General features: G+C 41.7%; 1 protein-coding gene across 1 annotated transcript in view; it reads right to left on the reverse strand.

Annotated features, from left to right (window-relative positions):
* The window catches only part of LOC140734254 (calpain-5-like), a 182,048-nt gene that overhangs the window by 7,776 nt on the left and 151,715 nt on the right, over positions 1-22,557 (reverse strand). Inside the window, exons 10-12 of the mRNA XM_073057976.1 lie at positions 18,642-18,838; positions 6,159-6,280; positions 905-1,041 (exon numbers count right to left, since the gene is read on the reverse strand). Of these exons, the coding sequence (XP_072914077.1) occupies positions 905-1,041; positions 6,159-6,280; positions 18,642-18,838 (456 nt within the window). The remainder of the gene's footprint in view (positions 1-904; positions 1,042-6,158; positions 6,281-18,641; positions 18,839-22,557) is intronic.

Raw genomic sequence — 22,557 nt, forward strand, 5'->3', positions numbered from 1 at the left:
GATTTGAACTGCATGTGCATGTAATGAGAGCTGTATAACTCATCTCCTTCTACCTTGGGCCATGAACTTATCAATCATCCTTCGTATGATGTGGATGCTCATGGTCCTTCCATGACCATTATTATTTTTGGCAATTATTTCTACAGAAGTGGTTTGCCATTGTTATCTTCCAGGCAGTGTCTTAACAAGACAGGTGACCCCGGCCATTATCAATACTTTTCAGAGACTGTCTGCCTGGTGTCAGTGGTTGCATAACCAGGACTTGTGATATGCCCCTCCTGCTCCCAAAGTTTCATGTGAGCCTGTTTTTTTTTGGGGGGGGGGATGCTAAGCTGGTGCTACACTTTGCCCAAGGGTGACCTGCAAGCTAGCGAAGGAAAGGAACACCTTACACCTCCTTTGACAGAGATATATCTCCATCCCGCCACCCAAGCTGTGGCAACTAAATGAATATTAGAATTATTACATGTTCCAAATAAAGTTATCCTCCTGTAACATTAGCTCTGTTCCTTTCTCCAGAGTTGCTGACTAAATTGCAGTGCTTCCCCCAGAATTTTCTGTACAGATTAATAATTGTGTAATAAAAAAGATCTGATTTCATACCATGCCATATTAATTAATTTCATCCCAGGAAGAAAGAGCAGGCAAAATGAAGTGTTTGTTACAATTGATCTCAGTGATATGGATTAATCAAGGTACAAACTTTTGGTTAAATGAACAACATTGTAACAGCAGCAAATGATGTGATTATATTATTTCTATGTCATTGAATATGTTATTCAATAGAGTTTTTTCGGTCTAGCACAATTTGCCAACTCAGACAATACCAGAAATCCTTTTCCCACAATGCAATTGTTCACCACAAGTCCAGCCACTGATTCCCAGTAGTGAAAACTTGCCTTACCTGAATGATTATTGGAAGGGTAGGGCTCTTCCTGTAAAATATTATGCTGGAATCAAATTGTGGATCCAGCGTGTTTTCAAAGACAGCTGTACGTACACTGTGAAATTCACATTTAACTACTGCGTATGGATTTGCTCCTGGAATACACAAAGGAATTCAATTTAGTTTTACATTCTTTTCATAAAGTATATTAAAATGTTTGCTACTTAATATTGAATAATGTTACAAAGATGAAGATATAAAGAAAAAAATCATTGACCTGGACTCATAAATCTAATTGATTTTGAATGCTGCTTTGACAATCTTGCTTCAGGGTTACTTGCTGCTTGATCATGAAAGAATCTTAATACCAGTGATAATAAGTTGTAGTAGAATTAATTTTCCTATTTGCATTTATTTCACTATAAAACTGACTGCAATGTGGAGGCTATAAACACAAGAGATTCTGCAGATGCTGGAAATATTGAGCAATACAGAAAATGCTGGAGGAACGCAAGTCGGACAGCATCTATGGAGAGGAATAAACAGTTGATGTTTTAGGCTGAGGCTCTTCATGAGGACTGGAAGGGGACAGATGTCAGGATAAGAAGGTGGAGGGAGAGGGAGGAGTACAAGCTGGAAGGTGAGAGGTGAGATTAGGTGAGGGGGTTGGTGAGGGAGTGGGGATGAAGTAAAAAGCTGAGAGGGGATAGGTGGAAAGAGGTAAAGGGCAGGAAAAAGGAATCTGAAAGGAGACGACAGTGGACCGTGAAATAAAGGGAAAGAAAGGGGGCACCAGAGGAAGGTGATGGGCAGTTGAGATGAAGAGAAGGGGTGAGACGGTAGTCAGAATGGGGAATTGAAGAAGAGAAGAAGGGAATAGGGCTATATCTCATGAGGAGTTTGAGGAGATTTGGCATGATACCAAAGATACTCAAATTTCTACAGCTGTACCGTGGAGAGTATTCTAACTAGTTGCATCATCTTCTGGATGGAGGGGCCACTACACAGGATTGGGAAGAGCTGCAGGAAGGGGTAAATTCAGCCAGCTCAATCATTGACACTGGCTTCCCCAACACTGAGGGTTTCTTCAAAAAGTGATGCCTCAAAAAGGCAGCATCCATCATTAAGGACCCCCATCACCCTGGTCTGAGTTCAGGCATCACTGGTTTCTTACTTCCGCAGCACAGAAAGAGGTAATTTGGCACATCTAGTCTATACTGGTTTCAAATGGAGTACGCCATCAGTCTAATTTTCTCTGTTTCCTGAGTTCTATGAGAGGAAACTGGACCCAGCAGAAACCCACACAAAGAGAACATAGACCCCAATACATATACCACCTAGGGTTAGGATCAGACCAGGGATCTTGACTTGACACTGTGAAGCAATAGACCAGACTGCTGTACCATTGTGCTAACATTTCAGACTATATTGAGAGAAATGCATTTAACTTGACAAAAAATGTAGCATAATTTTCCCATGTCTATAAACCTCCCAAACGTGATAGGGTGATTAGTCAGGGGATTGAGTTCAGGAGCTGGGAGGTAATGCTGTGGCTCAAAAAAAAAAACCTCTGATTAAACCACACAGAGTATTGTGCTCAGTTCTGGTCACTTTGTTGATGTAGAGTAACTAGGGAGGATGCAGAGAGATTTAGAGAGCACGTCTTATGAAGATGTAACGATGGGTTGAACAAATGAACTGAGGCTTTTCTCTTTGTAGTGAAGGAAGATGAGAGGTGACTTGATAGAGGTGTTCAAGATGATAAGAGGCATAGATCAAGTGGATAACCAGAGACCTTTTCCCAGGGTGAAAATGGCTAATACCAGGGGGCATAATTTTAAAGTGATATAGGAAAGTATAGGGGGATGCCTATGATATGTTGTTTAGATAGAGAGCAGTAAGTGCATGGATAACCCTGCCTGGGATGGTGGTAGAGGCAGATACTTTAGGGGCATTTAAGAAACTATTAGATACACAGATTATAGGAAAATGGAAGGCTATATGGGGGGGGGGAAGGGTTAGATTGATCTTCGAGTAGGTTAAAAGGTGGGCACAACATTGTGGGCAAAAGGGACTGTGCTGTAATGTTCTATGTCATGCAGGATGCTGTGAAAAAGAGTTGATGGTACATTTTTATGTCCATTTCTAATTTGTATAATAGGTAGAATGATAATTAAGATGAGATTGATTTAAATATCAGCATGCTCATCAAATATCCTTTCAGACCTGAGAAGTTTGTGAATGGGAAAGTGCAGGATTTCATCACTCTAGTTTCTGTAACTGAATTTATTTATTACTGGCCCTGATGATATCAGATAGCTAGATAGCAATGGAACAAATGCTGGGATAAAATCCAAGAGAATATTTTCCATTGTTAACATGAAGTCACTATTTTCTACTAATTACATCAGTATTAGAAATGTTTCTGTTTCAGACACTTGGGTGTTTGCAGTTTACCAAAGGTAAATACATACTGTCAGAACAGAATGACAATCTAATCTGCAAAGAGCACACCCTTTATGCAACAAAATTCTTTCAGAGAGCCAATAATTTTATGTATGTCAACCAGCAAGAGATTTTGTTCTATCAGCCTTGTTCCCACCAAAATGTAGGTCCCTTACAGTCAAAAACAGGTGAATTGATCATAGGGAACAAGGACATGGCAGACCAATTGAATAACTATTTTGGTTCTGTCTTCACTAAGGAGAACATAAATAATCTTCCAAAAATAGTAGAGGACCGAGGGTCTAGTGAGATGGAGGAACTGAGGGAAATACATGTTAGTAGGGAAGTGGTGTTAGGTAAATTGAAGGGATTAAAGGCAGATAAATCCCCAGGGCCAGATGGTCTGCATCCCAGAGTGCTTAAGGAAGTAGCCCAAGAAATAGCGGATGCATTAGTGATGTTTTTATAAAACTCCTTAGATTCTGGATTAGTTCCTGAGGATTGGAGGGTGGCTAATGTAACCCCACTTTTTAAAAAAGGAGGGAGAGAAAAACCGGGGAATTATAGACCGGTTAGTCTGACATCGGTGGTGGGGAAAATGCTAGAGTCAGTTATCAAAGATGTGATAACAGCACGTTTGGAAAGAGGTGAAATCATCGGACAAAGTCAGCATGGATTTGTGAAAGGAAAATCATGTCTGACGAATCTTATAGAATTTTTTGAAGATGTAACTAGTAGAGTGGATAGGGGAGAGCCAGTGGATGTGGTATATTTAGATTTTCAAAAGGCTTTTGACAAGGTCCCACACAGGAGATTAGTGTGCAAACTTAAAGCACACGGTATTGGAGGTATGGCATTGATGTGGATAGAGAATTGGTTGGCAGACAGGAAGCAAAGAGTGGGAGTAAACAGGACCTTTTCAGAATGGCAGGCAGTGACTAGTGGGGTACCGCAAGGCTCAGTGCTGGGACCCCAGTTGTTTACAATATATATTAATGATTTAGACGAGGGAATTAAATGCAGCATCTCCAAGTTTGCGGATGACACGAAGCTGGGCAGCGGTGTTAGCTGTGAGCAGGATGCTAAGAGGATGCAGGGTGACTTGGATAGGTTAGGTGAGTGGGCAAATTCATGGCAGATGCAATTTAATGTGGATAAATGTGAGGTTATCCACTTTGGTTGCAAGAACAGGAAAACAGATTATTATCTGAACGGTGGCCGATTAGGAAAAGGTGAGATGCAATGAGACCTGGGTGTCATTGTACACTAGTCATTGAAGGTGGGCATGCAGGTACAGCAGGCGGTGAAAAAGGCAAATGGTATGTTGGCATTCATAGCAAAAGGATTTGAGTACAGGAGCAGGGAGGTTCTACTGCAGTTGTACAAGGCCTTGGTGAGACCGCACCTAGAGTATTGTGTGCAGTTTTGGTCCCCTAATCTGAGGAAAGACATTCTTGCCATAGAGGGAGTACAAAGAAGGTTAACCAGATTGATTCCTGGGATGGCAGGACTTTCATATGAAGAAAGACTGGATCGACTAGGCTTATACTCACTGGAATTTAGAAGATTGAGGGGCGATCTTATTGAAACGTATAAAATTCTAAAGGGATTGGACAGGCTAGATGCAGGAAGATTGTTTCCGATGTTGGGGAAGTCCAGAACGAGGGGTCACAGTTTTAGGATAAAGGGGAAGCCTTTTAGGACCGAGATGAGGAAAAACTTCTTCATACAGAGAGTGGTGAATCTGTGGAATTCTCTACCACAGGAAACAGTTGAGGTCGATTCATTGGCTATATTTAAGAGGAGGTTAGATATGGCCCTTGTGGGATCAGGGGGTATAGAGAGAAAGCAGGTACAGGGTTCTGAGTTGGATGATCAGCCATGATCATACTGAATGGCGGTGCAGGCGCGAAGGGCCGAATGGCCTACTCCTGCACCTATTTTCTATGTTTCTATGTTTCTAACTGGGTAAAGATTGTTTAGTAGGGACAGAGATGTAAGAATAACCAGAGATTATTCAAAAAATGTTATTAAGGTATTGGTTTTCTATAATATCAATTTGCAGAATGGTGCATGGAGTTACTGCTGCTGTTGTACAGATCTAGCAACCCAAGTTTGGTTCAGATGCTGTCTCAATTTCCTCAGCGGGAGACCACTATCGGTATGGATTGGTAATATCTCCTCCTTGATGACAATCACACAGGTACCCCTCAAGGATGTGTGTTTGGTGCACTGCTCTACTTTCTCTGCACTCACGATTGTGTGGCTATGCACAACTCATACACCATTTATAAATTCAGATGACACCACTGTTGATGGTAAAATCTCAGACGGTGACGAGGCGGTGTACAGGAGTGAGATGGATCAGCTAGCTGAGTGGTGTTGTACAACAACCTCACACTCAATGTCAAAAAAACCAAGGAACTCAGTGTGGACTTTAGGAAGGGGAAGGTGGGATAAAACACACCAGTCCTCACTGAGGGAGCAGCGATGGAAAGGGTGAGCAGCTTTGAATTCCTTAGTGTCAAGACTTCAGAGGATCTCTCCTGGGCCCAGCAAATTGCTGCAATCACAAAGAAGGCATGCCAGCGACTGTACTTTGTTGGAGTTTGAGGAGATTTGGTACGTCATCAAAGACTCTTGCAAACTTTGACACATATAGGGTGGCAAGCGTGCTGATTGGTTACATCACAGCCTGGCTGTCTGAAATTGAATAGGTTATATGGAAACAAACGGAGGACGTGACAGATGGGAATCCTCTGAGCTTGAGGGGACTCACTAGTCTGAATGGCCTCATAAAAAAAGTATTAGTCAACACTGGCCATACCTCCAGAGGCGTCTTGCACTGGGAGATCTTTTGCACTGTGAAGGAGCAGCTTTGTGACAATCCGTGGATAACGCACAATGATGTTCCAGCATGTCATCTCTGGCTTATCTAGGGTCATTTCCCTAGGATAAAGGTGAGAACAAAATGGGGAGTGTTACCAGGCACAATCAGTTAAACATCATAGCAGATTGATGGTCCCTGCTCTGTCTCGTTATCATTTTGTGTTATCCTCGTTGTCATATTTAAGAGCTCTGTAACTGATCCTGAAGCAATCATGTTAATTCAGTCATTTTCTGCTCCTTGTATCAGTCCTGATTACATTGTGTCCCCTGCATTTATTTAAATGGCTCCAATCCTAGTGACTGACTGAGAAGAAGGACATCAGCCCAATGCAGCACTAGAGTCCCAAAACTATTTTATCACTGCTGCTGATCTATCCCTAGTGTCCAAACCTGACACCTGTCATATTGCGGTAAACTTACGACATGAACACATAGAGAAATGGAATAAATAGATAGACCATTTTATATAGCAAATGGTTATCACATTGCTAATATTTCTTAATTAAATTACCTTCCAGTTCATCTGAAGCTTGGGTATTAGAAGGATTGAAAGAAATACTATATACATAAACAGCAAAGATCAATTGTAAGTAAGTCTAACTGGATCAGGATGAAAAATAATTTTAAACAAAGGTAAACTAAATAGTTCATTTCAACTCCTACCATATGACTTCTGTTGTTGTAACAGATTAGCTGACTGTGTGTTTGGCACTTTTTATTGGAACCTGGTCTCAGGGATAAAATAATAAATAGATTTCTTCAAACATGAATAAATAAAAAGCTCAGAAGATCAACGTGTTGATCTTTAGATTCATACTCGAGTTAGACTAAACCGGGTTGTATCAGAAACCATAAACCCAAGCAGCCTATTTTAGCAACACAAGGATCACACGTGCAAATTAGCACACTTGGGATTATTCACCTTTCCCTGTTTTTTGAACCACCATGCTCTGTATTCATGTGTTCTTTCAATAAATAACTTTCTCCAAAATTCCATGTGGAATTCACCTTTAGAAAATTGAATTAAATTAAACTCCCAATTTATCTCTCTCAATTTATCTCCTTCATGAGATAAAACAAATCCTTTCACAACTTATCCGTGGAATTACATCATCGAGGTCTTCAGCGCACAATACACTAACACAAGAAATTCTGTAGATCACAAACAAGAGAAAATCTGCAGGTGCTAGAATGCTGGAGGAACTTATCAAGCCAGGCAGCACCTATGGAAAAGAGTGAACAGTTGACATTTCAGGCGAAAACCCTTCATCGGGACTCGGCTAAAATTCAGATTCTCTTTGAGATTTTCAGATAAGGACAGGATTGAAAAATTGGGATGTGACTGAATAAAAAGGCAGGGTCTAACTGTAAAACAAATTTTCTGCTGTATTTTAGCCTAACGTTGAATTGAAGCAGGGTGTCCAGGGTGGGTGCCACCTCTGGTGAAGAGTCTTGTCACGTCCATTCTGGGTCATCTCACTCAGCTTTGATCCGCACTGAACACTCAGCTCTCCAAGTAGCTGTTTACATGTGGCGGCAGCCACACCCCAGTACACCACTTGACAGGCAAGTTGAACTAGCTGAGGTTAGCCGGTGGGCCTCATACCCTGCTGAGATATGGACATGTTTGCCATTTTCAGCAGACTGGGCAGGAGAGATCAACAGTGAGATCCAATGGCTAGGAAAGGTGGCTTTCTAATGCTTCGTGGAGTGCAAGGGGAATTACAAGGCACAGAAGTAGTTATGGTCATCCTCTTCCGAGGTTGAGAGAGTGGAAATGCTTTTTCTCTTTAAATACCCTACCACACCGATTTCTCTGTCATCACTAGATATGACAAAACAACCAATTAATCAAAATGAAGCCTTTTCAAAATCATAAACTATTCCCGGTCAGGGAATAAAGATATATCCTGCTGTAAATTAATGTGTTGATTTTCAAAATCATAAACTCATGCAATACAAGTGCCGAGAATAACAACCCTTAGGATATTAATAGGTCTGTGGTCAGATACTATCCTTGGAATGAAAGTGACGCATCATTTCGAATTGGCTTAATAATGGTAATAACCAACAGCTTTATTATTTTGTTATATTGTAGAACATAGATCAGTATAGTACTGTACAGGCTTTTCAGACCATAATGTTTTTTAACTACTCCGAGATCAATCTAAACCCTTCCTCCTACAAAGCCCTCCATACTTCTTTCATTCATGTGCCTTTCTGAGAATCTCTTAAATCTTCCAGTTATACTTGCCTCTACCATTATCCCTGGCAGTGTGTTCCATGCACCCACCACTCATTATATATAAAGAAAACTTACCTCTGTTACCTCTGTATACTTTCCTGTATACTTAAAAAGTAGGTCCTCTTGTATTACTAACCACTGCCACCCTGGGGAAAAAGGCATTTGCTGTCCACTCTATTTGGGTCTCTTATCATCTTATACACCACTAACAAGTCTCCTTTCATCTTCCTCATCTCCAAAGAGAAAAAAAAAACTTGCTCAATCTTTCTTCATAAGACACACTCTCTAATCCATGCAACATCCTGGTAGAATTCGACTGCAGCCTCTCTAAAGTTTCCACATACTTCCTAGTTCAAGGGTGAAGGGTCAATTTTGAATGAGGTTGGAGGTAACATCGGATGCATGGCAACTCTGGCAGGATTTGCAAGACATTGCTTCCTACAAAGGGAAGCATGAATGGCAGTGATGCTTCACTAACAGATGAACTCAACACCTTCTATGCCTGCTTTGAAAGGGAAAACACAACTACAGCTGTGAAGATCCCTGCTGCACCTGATGATCCTGTGATCTCTGTCTCAGAGGCAGATGTTAGGCTGTCTTTAAAGAGAGTGAACCCTCGCAAAGCGGAAGGTCCTGACGGAGTACCTGGTAAGGCTCTGAAAACCTGTGCCATCCAGCAAGCTGGAGTATTCAAGGACATTTTCAACCTCTCACTGCTACAGGCAGAAGTTCCCACTTGCTTCAAAAAGGCAACAATTATACCAGCGTCTAAGAAGAATAATGTGAGCTGCCTTAATGACTATCACCATGTGACACTCACATCGACAGTGATGAAATGCTTTGAGAGGTTGGTCATGACTTGACTGAACTCCTGCCTCAGCAAGGACCTGGACCCATTGCAATTTGCCTATCACCACAATAGGTCAACGGCAGACGTAATCTCAATGGCTCTCCACACGGCTTCAGACCATCTGGATAACACAAACACCTATGTCAGGATGCTGTTCATTGACTATAGATCAGCATTTAATACCATCATTCCCACAATCCTGATTGAGAAGTTGCAGAACCTGGGCCTCTGTACCTCCCTCTGCAATTGGATCCTCAACTTCCTAACTGGAAGACCACAATCTGTGCAGATTGGTAATAACATATCCACCTTGCTGACAATCAACACTGGTGCACCTCAGGGGTGTGTGCTTAGCCCACTGCTCTACTCTCTGTATACACATGACTGTGTAACTAGGCATAGCTCAAATACCATCTATAAACTTGCTGACGATACAACCATTGTTGGTAGAATCTCAGATGGTGGTGAGAGGGTGTACTGGATATGCCAACTAGTGGAATGGTGTCGCAGCAACAACCTGGCACTCAATGTCAGTAAGACGAAAGAGCTGATTGTGGACTTCAGGAAGGGTAAGACAAAGGAGCACACACCAATCCTCACAGAGGGATCAGAAGTGGAGAGAGTGAGCAGTACAAATTCTTGGGTGTCAAGATCTCTAAGGATCTAACCTGGTCCCAACATATTGATGTAGATATAAAGAAGGCAAGAGAGTGGCTATACTTCATTAGGAGTTTGAAGAGATTTGGCATGTCAACAAATACACTCAAAACTTATATAGATATACCATGGAGAGCATTCTGACAGGCTGCATCACTGTCTGCTATGGAGGGGCTACTGCACAGGACCAAAAGAAGCTGCAGAGGGTTGTAATTCTAGTCAGTTTCATCTTGGGCACTAGCCTACAATGTACCCAGGACAACTTCAGGGAGCGGTGTCTCAGAAAGTCAGTGTCTGCTATTAAGGACCTCCAGCACCCAGGACATGCCCTTTTCTCACTGTTACCATCAGGTAGGAGATACAGAAGCCTGAAGGCACACACTCAGCGATTCAGGAACAGCTTCTTCCTCTCTGCTATCCGATTCCTAAATGGACATTGATCCCTTGGACACTACCTCACTTTTTAAAATATACAGTCTTTCTGCTTTTTTGCACATTTTTAATCTATTCAATACATGTATACTGTAATTTATTATTATCATTTTTATTTATATTATATATTGCATTGAACCTGCTGCTGCTAACAAATTTCACATCACATGCTGGTGATAATAAACCCGATTCTGATTCTGATAATGAACCCATGAACACTACTTACCTATTTTTCTCTCTCTCTCTCTCTCTTCACCCTACTCATTTAATATTATTTTTATTATTGCAGTTTATAGTTTTTTGTTAAGATGAATTGCAGCGTACTGTTGCTGCAAAACAACAGATTTCATGACAAATGCCAGTGATGTTAAACCTGATTCTGTAATGAAGTAACCAGAACTGAACACAATATTCTAAGTGATGTCTAACTAGCATTTTACAGCTGCAATATTACCTTGCAGATCAAACTCAATGCCCCGACCAGTGAAGGCCAACACATCCCATGCCTTCTTAACTATCCTATCCCCTCCTCAGCAACTTTGTACTGAGCTGCACCCTCAGGGAAATTCATTTACAACCATTGTAAATGGTTTTACAATTTTATGATGAGCTCTCTCTAACTTGAGTAACCTACTGAGTGCATATTTCTAGTTATGGAGCATGGATTGTCTCATACTGTATTCTACCATTAGCAAGCTGTTCCTATTAATAGACCTCATTGCAATGTAGTCACCCAGCATCTCTTGGGGAGTGCTTGATGGATGAATTAATTCCAAATCTAAACAGAGAAATGTGATATTAAAATCTGATTTAAACTGATAAGCCGGAACTTTGATCAGCGGAAACCTGGAAACTGGATTTTGATCCACCCAAAACTAACTTTGCCAACCACTGTGGTTTTATCGGAATACTCGTGGGGCTTTCCCACCTGAATCCATAAGCACCCAGCTCTACCCAGATGGGCATCAAGAAAATTACAAATCTTCAGGCCTGAATAGGGTGAGCTGGCTTGCACTTTAAAAATAAATTCATTTAAGCTCATTACTTTGTAGATGAATGCATGAGCGTATGTAACTTCAAACTTTATGTCTGAACTGTTATCAAGCAAAACTATCTGCTGGTTCACACCAGGTTTAGATTTTAATTTTATGTTTAATTAAGTCTCCGTTTACCTTTCAAAGCATGCCTGATGATTAGTTCTGCATTTCTAGTGCGGTGCAGTGTTGTGTTAACTTTAAAGTGCAAGCTATCGTTGAACTGAATGACACATTTTAGTCATTTGGCCCAACTCACTCTAATGCTATTTCTAGTAATCCTAGTTACCTGCTCCATGAAGTATAGTTCCTGCTTTATTCTGCTGCGAATGCACCCTCCTCATATTTTGCTGTCCACTACCATTACCTTACCTTCCTGCTTTATCCAATGACTACTTACTTCGTAGTTGCCCCTTCATTCTGCCCATCTCTGCTCCTGGTTCATCCTACACAGTCCGTTTGAACATTACCCTTTCTTCAGCTCGAGCTCCATCCTGCTGATCCGCACCAGATTTGCTACATTTATTCTGGATCATCCACTGCCTCTATGCTTCTGCCCTCCTGCCCTCCTCCTGCTCCCTCTGTGCAGTGTGAGGTTCCCTCTCACTTCACTCTGCTTTCTCATCCTGCTTTCATTCTCCCTCCCCCATACCCGGCACGCTGATTCACTGCTCTGCATCACTTCGGGTTGCCAGGTCCATTTCCGACCTCCCTGCTCTCCCTGTGGCCAGTTAACTGCTGCATAGTGCCTTGGTTAGTTTATCCTTTGCTCTGTCCATCGCTGCCCCTGGTTCACCCAACACCTTCCACTGGGCCATCATCTTTTCAGGTCTGCTCGAGTTCCATCCTGATAAAAAATCCTTATTGAGCAGGCAAACCTTGAGTCATATAGAGTCATACAGCAGGGAAAAAGCTCCTTTGACCCAATTCATTCACACTGCCTTTGAGCGATCTACACCAGTCCTAGTTACCTGCATCGTTTCTGCTTCATCCTGCTGGGACCATCCCTTCTCGCATTTCACACCCGTTACAAATTACCTTACTCTCCTGCTTTAAACTGTGGCAAATGACTGTTGCAGTTCCTTGGTTCGTTGCTCCTTCACTCGGCCCAGCCCTGCCACTTGCTTCACCCTACACAATTCACTTGAGCTCCACCCTGCCTCTTCCTTCACGGATGCTGGATCTCCATCACACCATCCCCCTTCCAGGTCCGTTCAAACTATCTCTATATTCTTTCGCTCTGACCATCCCCGCTTCTCATTCACCCTACACGGTCCATTACAATTACAGCTGACTTGGTAAAGATTGCTTTAGAAAACCAACTAAAATAAGTTATATGCCAGAAACAGATTTGAAAAATAGATAATTACTCCTGTTAAAACTACCGAGGTATGTCAAAACCGTTCTTGTTCGAGTTACAAATGCTGTTGTAGATTTAAACATTAAATTAAATATAAATCACAAATGAAAATGTTAGATTAAACATGGTTTGGCTCCACATAAACATGAGAAACTCTGCAGATGCTAGACGCAACACTCACGTTGGAGGAGCTCCGCAGGTGAGGCAGCATCAATGGAAATGGATGAACAGACCTGGTGAAGGCTCTCAGGCCAATACATCGACTGTTTATTCATTTCCACAGACGCTGCCTGACCAGCTGAGTTCCTCTGGCATTTGCTGTGGTTTGGCTGCTGCTGTCTTTCCCTTAGATCAGGTGTACTTTGAAGAATCTGTCAAACCAGAGTACTCCCAGTGCAGCCATCCTGTTACAGGGAATGTACACAAAGTGTACGCTGAACTCTGCAATGAAAATTCCCAAGAAGAAAGCAAAAACAAACACACAGACACAGACTCAAATAATGCACTGGTACTTGAAAGAAATGAATAATAGTCTACAAATAGTCTCACGTCTTAATAAGCTGGTAAGGAAGGTGGGCTCTGTCGTGGGCAAAGTACTGGAGAGTTTAACATCGGTAGCTGAGTGAAGGGCGCTGAGTAGGCTACGGTCAATTATGGATAACTCTGAACATCCTCTACGTAGCACCATCCAGAGACAGAGAAGCAGTTTCAGTGACAGGTTACTATCGATGCAATGCTCCTCAGACAGGATGAAGAGGTCAATACTCCCCAATGCCATTAGGCTTTACAATTCTACCGCCAGGACTTAAGAACTTTTTAAAAGCTATTATTAATGCTTTTTGAGACGGTGATTTAGATGCATATCATATTTTTTTACTGAGTTAAGTATTGTATGTAATTAGTTTTGCTACAACAAGTGTATGGGACATTGGAAAAAAAGTTGAATTTCCCCATGGGGATGAATAAAGTATCTATCTATCTATCTATCAAACAGTGACGGGAGAAGACCGGAAGAGGAAAACAGGAAGATGTAGAAAGAACAGGAGACTGGGACTAAGTGGACTGTTCTTAGAATAAGCTAGCACCGTCTTGATGGGCCAAAAGGACTCCCTCTAATTAGATTAGATTAGCTTCATTTGTCACATGTACATCAAAACAGATAGTAATATGGATCATTTTGCATCAACGACCAACACAGACCAGAGATTGTGCTGGGGCCAGCCCAGTCTACAGGTGTCGCCATGGTTACAGTGCCAACATAGCATGCCCATAACCCACTAACCCTAACTTGTACATCTTTGGAATGTGGTGGAACCTGAGCTCCCAGAGGAAAGCCATGTGGCCACAGGGAGAACGTGTAACCTCTGTGCAAAATGATTCCACTATTTCAATTGTAAAATTTAATCATAGACAATTATTGAGATTTATGTGATTCCCAAAGTCTGCCACTTTAATAAATCATTCGGCAATTTAAACTGTCATTCTTCTACTGCAGCATAATTTGTTGTAGTACTGTGAAATGTCTTTTGGTGGCGCTGATGAGTTCCAATCAGTTCCTTCCAGCACTAGTAACAGGAATGTGCCCATGTTGGAACTCACAGATAACTGTCGCTGTCAATCTCATCTTGCAAACCTGGGACAATAATGAGGCATTCCAGTTGGTGGGGATCTCATTTAAACAAAGGCATTTAGTCCTCTTCCCCAGGCCCAAGAATTTTACCAGACATTTTACAAGAACGTTCTCTGAATTGGAGGGCGTACCTTATGAGAATAGGTTGAGTATACGTGGCCTTTTCTCCTTAGAGTGACAGAGGATGAGAGGTGACCTGATGGAGGTGTACAAGATGATGAGTGGCATTGATCATGTGGATAGCCAGAGACTTTTTTCCCCAGGGTTGGAATGGTTAACACAAGGGGGCTTGGCAATAGGTACCGAGAGGATGTCAGGGATACGTTTTTCACACAGAGAGTGGTGGGTGAGTGGAATGCACTGCTGGTAGTGGTGGTGGAAGCAGATACAACAGGGTCTTTTAAAAGCCTCTTAGATTGGTACATGGAGCTTAGAAAAATAGAGGGCTATGCAGTAGGGAAATTCTAGGCAGTTTCTAGAGTAGGTTACACAGTTGTCACGACATTGTGGGCTGAAGGGTCTGTAATGTACTGTAAGTTTCCAAGTTCTATGTACAACATGTCAATGGTGTAATTAAAAGCAAACTACAGCTTTGTCTATATGGTGGGATCTATTGAAAAGGCTACACACAGGAACACATCACAATTTTCTCCACTGTTAATTAAATTTATAAAGTTGTAAAAAGCAGCATATTTCACAAATAAAATAGTGCAATTCATTTATGATTTATTTTTCCTTAACTCATTGATATTAGGATTTTTTTAAATTTTCCCCACTGGGAAAGTATTAGATTGTCCTGCACACTGTATATTCAGCTTAGAGAACTGAAACAGCAAAATTTCAACAAAAACAATTCACTGTAAGTCCATGTGGATGAGCTTGGTGTGTGGAAAAACATGCTCATTTCCCCTTCAGTTTATAGGTAGATTTGCTGCTTATTTCTGCAATCAAAAAGTAATTTTGAAGCTCTTGCCAAAAATCAGGTGGATCACACCAAGCCCATAGTCACCTGAACCTCAGTTGCCAGCAAATAGTATGTCATTTTATCCGCCTCACAGCTTTTTAAAGTGGATTTCATGCTGTAAGGCGTTAAGATTCTGGATCTTCTTAAACAGGAGGAACCCAACTGAAGAATGCACAACCAGCATCATACACATGTAACAAGCCAGCTTGGCAAATTAAACCTCTGCAGGGATAGTCTGCATATTTTCTCTCTGGAATCAAGTCCTCTAGCTAAACCAGCAGGCTTGGGTTATTGTGCCCTATGAACACTCAACATGCTGAAATTCACACAATACTGTATAGGGTATTTATTTCTACACATGTGGATCCTACTGGTTGTGTTGTTTTCCTGTGCATTACTAGCAAAAGGCATGGCAAAAAATACTGATTTAATGATCTGTTGCTGAGAGAAGTTAACAGATCATGTTGGGCTGGAACAGAGGCAGTGACTGCATTGTAAATGCCCCAGGTAATGGGGAGCATATGGAGACTGCGTTGATTGGATTTTGCATCTGTGGATTTGAAAATTAATCATGCACAATAAAGAATTACATTATCTTGGACTTTTCTGCTTAACAGAGTTTTAATTGAGAGAACAGTCTGAATTCCTGAGGGAATGACTAGTTAAACTCATGAAAATTAACGCCGTGCCATTAAGCAGCTTCTTAAGCTGCAAGAAGCTGATCAGGAAAAATAAAATACAATGAGTTTTGGTGCTGGGGTAGAGCAAGTGGGCGTGTTGTTGCAAGCTTCAGTGTCTGAGTGAGTGAGAATTAATTCTCAGGATTAATAGCAGAGCAGCATTGACTTTAGTTATCCATGTGTAATATAGAATATAGTGGATTCCTGTTAATTGGGACGCACCAGGACCAGTACATTTTAGCCCAATTAAGCAGCTACCGCAGTTAGCTGAAGTTTCATGGAAATAATTAAAAAGTAGAAAAAAAGACAGACTGCAGTTTGACTGAGAAACAATTAATGTATTTTAATGAAAACAGAACAAATTAGAAATAATTCCTCTATAGTACTATAAAATTGTGTATTTAGTTCCTAATAGTTATCGACAGAGGAATTCATCTGCCGTGTTCTTTCAACTGACTGAAATGAACACAGGTAATGCAGGTAACAAATAAGCAGGTAATGGATTACCTAGAGCAGATAATGGGCTACCTTTCTATAATACTTTAGATGATTATATCCTCCAAATCTTCATTTTCATTGTAACATTCAAGATGATTGTCATTACTTTTGTTATTCCTAGCTTACTGAAATAGTGAAATTATTTCATTTTAATTACCGGCATTTCTGCCATCTCCAAGCCCGAATGTTTGAAACTGCGATAAACAAAACAGTCCCGAATTGCCTCACCAACTATCAGTGACAAAAATCACTGCTTTTTGAACACAAACATGCAACTGACGTTATGTAAGAAAAGATCACCTTAAGCATGGTGTAGCATCTAACGGCAATAGAAGTGCACACACCTGATGCTAGTTAGAAATTGTTTGGCAACAGTGGTATAGTGTCCTAAATAAATGAAAGGAACCCTGGCTATTATCTTGATTTAGTTTCTGTTCTTTCGGACTTGTCCCAAATAAATGCCTGCCCCAATTAACCGATGGCCCATTTAAGCAGAATTCGCTGCATTCTAGACACGTAAAGGAACAGCACATGCATGAAGGATCTTATTCATGAAGAGGATTCTTTGCTGTGGAAACCTAGTTGTACTAGATGTATGAGAAGACACTGGCTTCCTTAAGATATTTGAATCAATAGAAAACTGCGCAACTCATGCAGAATATGTGCCTATCTCATTTCTAAGTTTCTGCTCATTATGTAAAGGGATTAAATCATTATGAATCGAAGGGAACACCTCAATGTTTTAGGAACAGCTTCTTGCTTCTGTCATCAGTTTTCTGAATAGTCCATGAACCTTGCCTCATAATTTTGCTCTTTTTATACAATGTATTTGTTTATTATTGTAATTTATGGTAATTTTATGTATTGCACTACACTATTGCTGCAAAACAATAAATTTCAGTGATAATAAACCTCATTCTGATTCAAAGGAACAAATAGAGGTCAGCTTAACAATTAGGGTTATTAAAAATACAGGCTTTTTGATAAATTGGAATAATAAAGCATTGTTTTGAGATTATTAATAGAAGAATAAAGGGAAAAGTTAGAAGTGCTTTTCCCCACATAGATTAACAGAACTTAGTGAGGTAGTTATTCATTCTTCCTTATACATCTGAAATCCACAATGTAATATCTATTTTGTTGACTGGACTCCCCTCCTGTATTCTGGGTCACTGGAACTGTTCTTACATAGGACATTAAATAGTACAAGACAGGAATATGTGCCTGTCTCGTCATTTAGGTTTCAGCCCACAATGTCTGAGCAGTCAATTTTAACTGATCCAAACTATCAGCATGTGTTCTATAAACCTCCAGGACCTGCCTGCTCATGTGCCTGTTTAAATGTCTCTCAAATACTATATCTATTTCTGTCATCTCCCTAGTAAAGAGTCCCAGGCATCTCCCACTCTGTAAAAATCAATTTGCCTCAAATCTCCTTTAAAGTTTCCCCCTCTCACCGTAATCCATGACTAGTGATTGAAATTTTCACTGTGGGGGAAAAAGACACTTGCACTCTATCAATGCCACAGTATCATGACACTCCTCAGCATCTGACACCGTAGAGAACGAGCGATATCTGGTGCTCCAGAAATGTAGTTCAAGGTGAATAGAGCATCATATATTTGGCACATACAACAGAGATCTCTACCCAACAATATTTAACCATATTTAATGATATTTAAGGTGTGGCTTAGAAGTGTGGCTTAATTTAACAATATTTAATTTTCCCACTGGAAGAAATCATAACGTTATCAGAAGTGAAATAACAAAGAAGCTTGCAAAAGAAGCCCATGACCAGAATCAGGAAGATTTCAGCACCAATTGCGTGAGACGACAATGCTGCACTTTACAGGACCTGTATAGGCAATAACTGCATCTCATTGTGTTTGGTGCCCGGTTTGGTTTACTTAAGTTGTTTTATGACTTCTGTTGGTTGCAACTGTCCTTGATGTCTAGCTTAGTTAAACTATCTAAAGGAGTAGACATTTACAAATACACAATTAGTAGCAACTAAGATTTCTCATAAGGTTTTAAAAAGAGTTGAATTTATCTCCAGGTTCCTAGAGAATACCTGCATCCAGAAGTCTTGTCTGTATAGACCCTCAGCAGAAAATCACCCTCTTTACTTGGCTCCAACGTAGTTGGAATAATGACATAGCGTCCTTTCTTCAGGTCATTTCGCAGGAAAATACTCCGATTTGCACTGTAATCTGATGCTGCTACTTTCTTAAAGAAACTGTGCAGTCTGTACTCTCGGTTAAGTTCCACCTTGAAATAAAAGCAGTGAGGTTTATGGCCAAGAAAAGTTTAAAGTATATTGCTACTTTAAAAGAAATTCTGGTATTACAGGTCTTATAATTTGATATACTGATATATTCTTGTCACCACGTACAGTCCCATCCTCAGAAAGGTCAGGTTCTAAAGGTAGAGTGTGTGGTGCACAAATTTACCTCAGTTGTGAAATAAATTGTCAAGGGAAACTTTTGAAGAGATCATGTGCAAACAAATTTGAGTGGCTTACTTCTGGAGAGGTGCATGGATTGAGGGATTTTATGAGTTGGTTTGCTTGTATGGTTGATTCACTTTAAAAAAAAGATTATCTTCTCTGGGTCCAGTGACCTGTGCCTTGTTTCTAAACCATTCCCCCTGATTGTTCAGCTGATAAGTGGTAGGATACTGTTTTTCAGCTTTTAGGGACCAGCCAATGGGGAGAAGTTACGTGGTACTTTTGGATGAGGGCAGCAGGGTCATGCACCTTACAGACACAAACAGAATGTTGGCAAGTAGAATAGAACTGATACAAGGTCCTAGCTGGGACCAGTGGAATTTTGTGGCTGACGTTTGTAATAGGCTCACCTATATGGTCTTTAAAACAACTGAATAGGATGAAGTAAAGCTTAATTTTATGGGCAACGCATATCAAATGCTGGAGGAACTCACAGGTCAGGCAACATCTATGGAGAGGAATAAACAGTCAACTTTTCGGGCCAAGACCCTTCATGAGGACTCAAAAGGTAAGGGAAAGAATGGAGAGAAGATTTAAACTTCTTTAGGGTAGGCATACAGTACCCCAAAGGGACTTTGTAAAGGAGCAGCAAATCATAAACACAAGAGGTTCTGCAGATGCTGTAAATTTAGAGCAACACACACAAAATGCTGGAGGAGTTCAGCAGGTCAGGCAGCACCTATGAAGAGGAATGAACATTCAACGTTTCAAGCTGAGACCCTTCATCAGGACTGGAAGGAAAGAGGGAGGATATTGTATGACCTTCTGAGTTCCTCTAGAATTTTGTGCGTGTTGCTCTGGATTACCAGCATCGGCAGAATCTCTTGTTTTGAAAATCAACGAGGTGAGGTGAGGTAGGAAGTATGTGTGTGAGGCCAGTTTTCTGTGCGCTGTGTCAGATGTGGGGAGTCTCCCAGTCTCCTGGACGGCCATATTTGCACCAGGTGTGTCGAGCTGCAGCTTCTGAGGGACGGAGTTAGGGAACAGGAGATGCAGCTCGATGACCTTCGCCTGGTCAGGGAGAGCGAGGAGGTGATAGACAGGAGTTACAGGCAGGTGGTCACACCTGGGCCACGGGAGACAGACAGGTCGGTCACAGTCAGGAGGGGGAAGGGGAAGAGTCAGGTACTAGAGAGTACCCCTGTGGCGGTACCCCTTGACAATAAGTATCCCTGCTTGAGTACTGTTGGGGCGGCGGGGGGGACAGCCTACCTGGGGGAAGCAACAATGGCCGTGCCTCCGGGGCAGAGTCTGGCTCTGTGGCTCAGAAGGGTAGGGAAGGGAAGAGGAAGGCAGCAGTGATAGGGGACTCTATAGTCAGGGGATCGGACAGACAATTCTGTGGACGCAGGAAAGAAACTCGATGGTAGTTTGACTCCCAGGTGCCAGGGTCTGGGATGTTTCTGATCGCATCCAAGATATCCTGTGGTGGGAGGGAGAACAGCCAGAGGTCATGGTACATACTGGTACCGATGATATAGATAGGAAAAAGGAAGAGGTCCTGAAGATTACAGGGAGTTAGGAAGGAAGTTGAGGAGCAAGACCACAGAGGTAGTAATCTCGGGATTACTGCCTGTGCCACGCGACAGTGAGATTAGGGGTAGAATGAGGTGGAGGATAAATGCGTGGCTGAGGGATTGGAGCACGGGGCAGGGATTCAGATTTCTGGATCATTGGGACCTCTTTTGGGGCAGTGTGACCTGTACAAAAAGGATGGGTTGCACTTGAATCCTAGGGGGACCAAAATCCTGGTGGGGAGGTTAGCTAAGGCTACTGGGGAGTGTTTAAACTAGAATTGTTGGGGGTGGGAACCAAACTGAAGAGACTGGGGAAACGGAGGTTGGCTCACAAATAGAGAAAGCTTGTAGACAGTGTGAGAGGGAGGATGGACAGGTGATAGAGAATGGACGCACTCAGATCGAAGGCTTGAGATGTGTCTATTTTAATGCAAGGAGTGTTGTGAACAAAGCAGATGAGCTTAGACTGTGGATCAGTACTTGGAGCTATGATGTGGTGGCCATTACAGAGACTTGGATGGCACAGGGACAGGAATAGTTACTTCAAGTGCCGGGTTTTAGCATTTCAGAAAGGACAGGAGAGAGGCAAAAGAGGTGGGGGTGTGGCACTGTTGATCAGAGATAGTGTCACGACTGCAGAAAAGGTGGACGCCATGGAGGGATTGTCTACCGAGTCTCTATGGGTGGAGATTAGGAACAGGAAAGGGTCAATAACTTTATTGGGTGTTTTTTTCATAGGCTGCTCAATAGTAACAGGGATATCGAGGAGCAGATAGGGAAACAGATCCTGGAAAGGTGTAATAATAACAGAGATGTCATGATGGGAGATTTAATTTCCCAAATATCGATTGGCATCTCTCTGGATCAAGGGGGTTAAATGAGGTGGAGTTTGTTAGGTGTGTCCGGGAAGGTTTCTTGATGCAATATGTAGATAAGCCTACAAGAGGAGAAGCTGTGCTTGATTTGGTATTGGGAAATGAACCCGGTCAGGTGTCAGATCTCTCAGTGGGAGAGCATTTTGGAGATAGTGATCATAATTCTATCTCCTTTACAATAGCATTGGAGAGAGATAGGAACAGACAAGTTAGAAAAGCATTTAATTGGAGTAAGGGGAATTATGAGGCTATCAGGCAGGAAATTGGAGGCTTAAATTGGAAACAGATGTTCTCAGGGAAAAGTACGGAAGAAATGTGGCAAATATTCAGGGGATGTTTGTGTACAGTTCTGTATAGGTACATTCCAATGAGACAGGGAAGTTATGGTAGGGTACAGGAATCATGGTGTACAAAGGCTGTATTAAATCTAGTCAAGAAGAAAAGAAAAGCTTACAGAAGGTCAGAGAGCCAGGTAATGTTAGAGATCTAGAAGATTATAAGGCTACTAGGAAGGAGTTTAAGAAGGAAATTAGGAGAGCCAGAAGGGGCCATGAGAAAGCCTTGCCGGGCAGAATTAAGGAAAACCCTAAGGCATTCTACAAGTATGTGAAGGGCAAGAGGATAAGACGTGAAAGAATAGGACCTATCAAGTGTGACAGTGGGAAAGTGTGTAAGGAACCAGAGGAAATAGCAGAGGTACTTAATGAATACTTAAGTATTTACTATGGAAAAGGATCTTGGTGATTGTAGTGATGACTTGCAGCAGACTGAAAAGCTTGAGCATGTAGATATTAAGAAAGAGGATGTGCTGGAGCTTTTGGAAAGTATCAAGTTGGATAAGTCACCGGGATCGGACAAAATGTACCCCAGGCTACTGTGGGAGGCAAGGGAGGAGATTGCTGAACCCCTGGCGATGATCTTTGCATCATCAATGGGGATGGGAGAGGTTCCGGAGGATTGGAGGGTTGTGGATGTTGTTCCTGTATTCAGGAAAGGGAGTAGAGATAGCCCAGGAAATTATAGACCAGTGAGTCTTATCTCAGTGGTTGGTAAGTTGATGGAGAAGGTCCTGAGAGGCAGGATTTATGA

Source organism: Hemitrygon akajei, chromosome 10 (assembly GCF_048418815.1).
Source record: "Hemitrygon akajei chromosome 10, sHemAka1.3, whole genome shotgun sequence".
Taxonomy (NCBI): Eukaryota; Metazoa; Chordata; class Chondrichthyes; order Myliobatiformes; family Dasyatidae; genus Hemitrygon; species Hemitrygon akajei.